The 6,774-nt window shown below is 46.3% G+C and overlaps 1 protein-coding gene across 1 annotated transcript in view; it reads left to right on the forward strand.

The window, feature by feature from the left end:
* The window catches only part of GMIP (GEM interacting protein), a 68,658-nt gene that overhangs the window by 53,022 nt on the left and 8,862 nt on the right, over nt 1-6,774 (forward strand). Inside the window, exons 17-20 of the mRNA XM_018572338.1 lie at nt 840-977; nt 2,214-2,398; nt 3,081-3,342; nt 5,903-6,011. Of these exons, the coding sequence (XP_018427840.1) occupies nt 840-977; nt 2,214-2,398; nt 3,081-3,342; nt 5,903-6,011 (694 nt within the window). The remainder of the gene's footprint in view (nt 1-839; nt 978-2,213; nt 2,399-3,080; nt 3,343-5,902; nt 6,012-6,774) is intronic.

The raw sequence follows: 6,774 nt of genomic DNA on the forward strand, positions 1-6,774 counted from the left end.
GTAACCCCCTGTGCTTGCATGGATTTCCTCTGGGTACTCCCTGTGCTTGCATGGATTTCCTCTGGGTACTCCCTGTGCTTGCATGGATTTCCTCTGGGTACACTAGTTTCCTCCCACACTCCAAAGACATGCTGGTAGGTTAATCGGCTCCTGTCTAAATTGGCCCTGTATGTGAGATAGGGACCTTAGATTTGAGGGCAGGGACTGATGTGGATGTGCACTATTGTTGGTGCTTTATAAATACCTGAAATAAGTAGGAGAGGATGACATCACTATCTCCATCTTGTCCAATCAGAAAACTCCTTCTATTGAGGGACTGCCTGTGTTTAGTGTGCAGAGGGGAAGCTGCTGGAGCCATAGATAGAAGATCCCGGCTATCACTGTATGTAGATTGGACTACTATGAGGATTTCCAGTGTCTACAGTGACCCGAGGGATATCAGATTTGGATACTTGAAGTGGACCAATGTAAGTTCCCATAAGAGATATCCATCAATGATGTTACCTATATAAGTCAGGGGAAGGGTAAGTACATATTCTGACTTTTTTTGACTGTGGCAACTTGGTTTCAAAAAAAGGGGGGGGGCTTTGCTTACCTCCTTCTGAAAGTGCTACAAGCTTGGCAACCTGCTAATGTCTGTGGTACCTCCTCATTCACTGACCCTGAACACATAGAAGATAAGAAGTTCTGACTTTTCTCAGACTATCATTTGCTGGATGCTTCATCTGAAATTCTGAAGTCAGACACAGCAAGGCAACTTTCATTCCATGTTCAGGAGGCCAGCTATGGCGGCCCACGTGTTCCTCTGATAGATGAACTCTATTTGTTTTGCCTTCCAGGGTCTGTACCGTATCAGTGGAGCCAAAGCCCGGGTGGAGAAACTCCTGCAGGCCTTTGAGAATGGACGCGAGCTAGTGGACTTGTCGGGGCATTCGCCACATGACATCACCAGCGCCCTCAAACACTTTCTCAAAGAGGTACCGTAAACCATAGACGAGCAGAGAGGATTCTGGGATCAACCTTGGAATGGGGTTCTAGATACAGTATATCATATAGCACAGATCTTTTACAAAGGAAATCCACATGGTACATTGGGAGGGGGGCTCATTATTAACTGGCTACTTGGCAAGCAAGTATCGGCAATTCGACTTTGTCCAGCTGTCTACAAGAAGGTTATAAAAGCAGATTGGTAATGCTGAGGTCACAGACTGGTAACCTTAAGCACTGAAGATTCAGGCACCAGATACGGTAAGGATGCTACTGCAGAGATTAAGGGGTGTATTTGTAAAAAAAATTGTAGAGCCATCCATTCCGTGAAACTGCATGCATGTGCGTTCTGTGGGAATAGAGGCAAAAACATATGTTACTGGTATATTTTCTTTCCAGGTGGAATGTAATATCAGGAAAATACCTCACTATGGCCACTAGATGGAGCTGAGGAGCATAAGATGTATTTGTTTCCTGTGCTCCCAGGCTACATGTTTTGCCCCATTGTTGTATAAGGGAAGAACAGGCTGCAGCCCTACTGAGCCCAGCACACGCTTGTAGCAAAGTAGGCAGAGGCCATGCTGGTACCTGTTGTTCTCTCAGTACAGGGTGCATGAAGGTGGCCAAACTGCAGCCCTCCTCCGGTCAGGACAGGGTACTCATCTCCCCCATCTCCTCCACCCACTCTCCCCTTTCTTCATAATGAACAGGCCAGATGTGATTGGACAGCTCTGGACCCGTGGGTGAGCTCCTTCCAGCCATGTCCTCCGCACTGGCTAGAAGTAGTTAACCGTGAATCTTGGAAATCTCCATTGGCCATTGCACACATGTCCTGCTCTCAGGCTCCCTTTGGACTAATATGATGTAGGATTTCCCATTTCCTACTGCCTACAGCGAGAGGTCCCTGTAACAAGGCCATTGTTCCCTGAATTGTCAGAGGACAGCCATGACCAGGACCCCCTTGCTGACCCAATGGGGCCCGATACAGGAGGGCACCTGTCTCTCCCTATTAGTGGTCCTGATGACTGGCAGGTCCTGGGTATGACCCATAGTCTGAGGCTCTCCAGTAATTGTGATTGCTGCAGGCCGGTAGTCATCAATTTGCAAAATTTACTGGCTTGACTGGTGAACTCTGCCGAGGTTCATAAGCAGATTACCCAAAAATAAGTGATAATAGTTTTGTGAATTACTAGTTCCGGTGGTGACATTGGCTGTGTTCCCTCCAGCTCCCGGACTCTGTGGTCTCCCATCGCCTGTATGAAGAATTTATGGAGTTCTCAAAGGATTTCCTGGACGAGAGGAAGGAGCCGGAGAATCAACACGAGGCCATTCAACGTATGAAGAGCATTCTTTGCCGACTCCCACCTAGTAACTACAATACACTCCGCCACCTAACGGCGCACCTCTATCGGTAAGGAGGAGGAATTCCCACTACAAACCTAGACCTCATGTAGTGGGAGGACACCTATATCCAGACACTCCGGGGGGTTGATTTGTTGATCCAGAAGGTTCCAAAGTCAAAGTCTACCATTTGTATTTCATTGCATTCAGTCCTGAGATTTACACAGCCCTGCTGTAAAGCACAGTCTCCTCTGTCAGTCTCCTCTGACGGAAACTTCTCTCCACTTCCTGTCCATGAGATGAAACAGGAAGTAAGAGAAAATCTCTACGAAGTGAGATGAATTCCTTTCTTAGATAGCTGTCACCAGGACAGATGTCCCCAATGGAAGATTTCATCTCACCTCTTGTCCTAAGTACAATGACATTCCAAAAAGGTGTAAACCCAAGCCACCAAATGTGATGACGCAACCCAAGGTGATGCGTTTACTGTGACCTGGGCCCCCAGGAAGTGGGTGGAATGACGCTTGAAACAATGAAATATTAAAAAGATTCCGAAATCCTGGAGTTGGTCTCTATCCAAAACTGAAAAGTCAGATTGAGGTTCTTACACTGCTTGGCTTTGGCTTTCGATACACTTTAATCTATAGAATACATATGTGTGGTGTCATATGTAAGTTTCAGATACCATTACATTGGGGGATTTTGATTTGAAGTGTGAAGAGTAAACACATCCTCCCTCTGTCTATCTCCAGTGTTTCAGGGAGGTTCGAGGAGAACAAAATGAACCCTAATAACCTGGGAATTATCTTCGGCCCGACGCTGATCCGTCCATCTCCCGGGCTGGACAAGCCCATGACCTGCCTGCTGGACTCCGGCTACCAGGCACAAGCCGTCGAATTTCTTATCAACAACTACGAGAAACTTTTTGGGATGGACGAGCTTCCCGTATCTGGCCGCCAGGAGACAGCAGAGGAGCCGTCCGAGGCAGATATGGATGAGTTACTAGTGGCAGAGGTAACGGAAATAATTGCACTCGGCAACTTTACTGTGTTATGGAACCTGATATAACCTCAGATGTTTCCTAAGTTCCCCCCCCTAAAGCGTATCAATACATATATATGAAGCAACTCTAAAGCTTTTCACATTTGCAGAAGGATCCCACTGAGCCACTCCTCCAGGGTCAATGTGGTCATTCTTCACCAGGGTCCTGTGGAAGAGTAGGGGTCCTCTAGAGCAGTGGTTCTCAACCTGTGTAACCTCAGGACCCACATTTGTCCTTGGTCCTTAAGTCGTGGCCCAAATTCCACTGCAATGGAACGCATGGCATTGCGGTACCGCCCGTTCCGATGCGGGCAATAGAACTGTGGGTGGGAGGTGAGTTTGGGGTGCCATTCAATGCATCTCTCCCACCAGAATCGGTACATGCAGTTGCGTGGTACAGTGCGATTAACGCACTGTACTAGTGTGAACGGGCCCTCAAAAACACTGACAGACACACACAACCACAGACACATACTCACACACATACCCCCCCCCGAATTTTTTTTTTAAATCCACCCAGTGTCCCTACCTTGAGAACTGGAATGGATGCTCAGCCTGGGGTATAGCGTGGGCTGCTGTGCTTTGACGGAGCTCCATCCATATGTGCATCGCTTGTACAGCTCCCTTGCGTGCCCTGTAGAGGTGCCAGGAGCCAGTATGTGACATCACACCGGTCCAGGCACCTCTACAGGACACGTGAGGAAGGTGTAAGCAATGCATGTACGGATGAAGCTCCCACGCGGCCATACCCCCAGCCCGCCCCACCTCAAGATGACACTCTGCACCATGCAGCATATTTTGAATGGCTGCTTGGAGTTAGAACGGACAGTGCTGCGCTAGGGGGAGGCTGAGGAGCCTCTCACCTAGAAAAGTGGAAGGCATGCGGCGACCCACTGAACATGAGGTCGCGACCCACTTTTGGGTCACGACCCACCAGTTGAGAACCAAGGCTCTAGAGGTTGCCAGGGGTTCCTTGAGCTGTGAGCAATAGTGGATTGACCTCCCGGTACCTGCGGGGTTGAAGTCTTGGCTGGCAAGGTCAAAGGTGTAACAGCAGTGGAGACTCTCCTCTAGTCTCTCAGATTAAGTAACTACTGGCCATGTGAATGCTTCGGAGCCCAGAAGCACCGGGGACATCTAGCACTATCTGGGTATAATGTGATTTCTGCAGATAACAATAGCATTTGGCATATACGTGTGTTGTTATGTGTATGCGGTATAGATTGAGAGCACATATACAATTAGTATTGCATATCACTAGAAAAGTTGCTTGGTGATGGCAGCTCTGTCCAGCACAGTCCTCCCTTTTTGGGGAGGCATTGGATCCTGAATACCATTCGGGTCTGGGAGCCTCAGCTTTAGTATTAATACCTGTAAATGGTTTTCTGTGGTATTCGCAATAAGTATTCGTAAACTCGTCCGAATCCGAAACCAGAACCAAATTGAATTTCGGATCCGAATAACGAAATATCCGAAATGTTTCCTCAGCTTACATGTCTAGTTGTTATTGAGTCTCTTGGAACTGATGTAACCCAGGTCATTGGCCACAAATAAGATGTCTTCATGACGTGTCCATGTAATATGTTCTGAGAAGGTGATAATATATGGCGTTTTTGTAGCCTTTACATAAAAACTTTGAGTCATATTTTATTACTTTTGGGTAAAATGTGGTTTTATTGTATTTTGACACAAAATATAAAATATCTCCATTTTATCAATGTTCTTCCCAGTGACGGACAGTTACAGTTTTGTTTTTACTATTATATATTCATAAGATGATAGTGTGTACTAAGCATAAGACAAGAACCCGGCTGGGTCTTTTTGTGTATATTCTTATTTGAATACCAACGCACAACTGTTTGTTATACTTTTGTATACTCATTTTTGAAACCTAATAAAGAAATACATGCTTAAAAAAAAATAATATATAGTTATATAGTTAAAGGAGAACTACGGGGTCAGGGCTTTTCCCCATAGTTCTCCTTAGGGTAACGGGAGCACACAAACTAGCGTCCTCCCGTCACCCTAGGCTCAGTATATAGGGAGCTACAGCGGCTAGAACTAAGAGGTGAGTGAAAAGCACTCACCTCATAGTTCCTTTAAGGTGTGGCCAGAAGAAGTTAAGGGGTCTTCACTTTATTGTAAAGAAAGGGGATATTCATCTACAGCACATGCACACATATAGAGTATTAGGGCCAAATTGGACCGAAGACAATTAACCTTCCAGCGTGTCTTTGGAGTACCCGCAGGAAACCCACACAAGCCACGGGAGTACATGCGACCTCCATGCAGAATAAATATAATAATACTATAATATATGGAAGTATTTTTACATACAAGTAATCCTATATTGGTAATCTGTTTTAGGGTCCTGCCGAGGGTTCTGAATCTTGTCCTCGGCCGTCAGGTAAATTCCTATTTTGCTGTAGTGGTTTAAACCCAATTCATTGCACTAGGGGTGCTCATATTGCAATTCATTGTGTATTAAATGAGGTCTTCTGTGTCATATTTCACGTTTGGTTGGAATGTTCAGATAAAGGCTTTGCCTCCATCAACACCTGTGCAGAGGCGCCTGGGAGAGTTACATGTGGCTGCTTCTGAGATTCTGTTGAGGGCCCACTGCCCTGTCATCCTGGATAGCTGTAAAATGCTGCATATCGGGGGATGTTTTCATTATCATTTCGATATGAATTTTACCATTGAACCTCCGGACATTTTGTAAAGTCTTAGTGGAAGTTTTAGACCGTGTTTCATGTCATGTTACACACATATTGAGGTTGTAACATGAAGCATGGTTGCATACAACATCACCAAAACCCAAACCACCCTCCCTCTTACATAAATCGTGGGGGGCTTCTTCATTTCGTGATCATTTAAATTCAGTGAATTTGGCCACGTTATCCCAGTTTGGAGGTCACATTGAATTCCTACATGTCCCATTCAGTGCCCCAGGCATCGGTGTTGGTGATTTTGAAGGTTTATTTCCCATTTTCTTGTTACAAGTGAGCCCATTAAATTGTAATTCCAGCCAAAACGGCAATAAAAATCTGATGGGGGTTCTAGGCTCCCCCCTTTTCTACTTAAAAAGGGTATTTTTTAAATGTATTTGTGTGTTTCTGTGTTGGAGATTTCCCCTTAAAGGAGAATTATGAGGCGAGTGATTTTTACTCAGCCTCATAATCTGAGCCGACCTGTGACAATGAGACTGTCACAGGTCGGCTCAGTAGATCGGGAGGTGAGAGAACACATACCGGCGTTCGCTCACTTCTCGATCTAGCCGTGCAGAGAGCCGTGACTGTCACTCACGACTCCGTGCAGGGATTCCCCCCCTCCCCTGTCCGATTCCTCCAGCGCTGACTGGCGGAACGGATGGGGGAGGGGGCGGGTACAGCTGGCTCTGCCTCT

Source organism: Nanorana parkeri, unplaced genomic scaffold (assembly GCF_000935625.1).
Source record: "Nanorana parkeri isolate BGI_ZX_2015 unplaced genomic scaffold, ASM93562v1 scaffold2005, whole genome shotgun sequence".
Lineage (NCBI taxonomy): Eukaryota > Metazoa > Chordata > Amphibia > Anura > Dicroglossidae > Nanorana > Nanorana parkeri.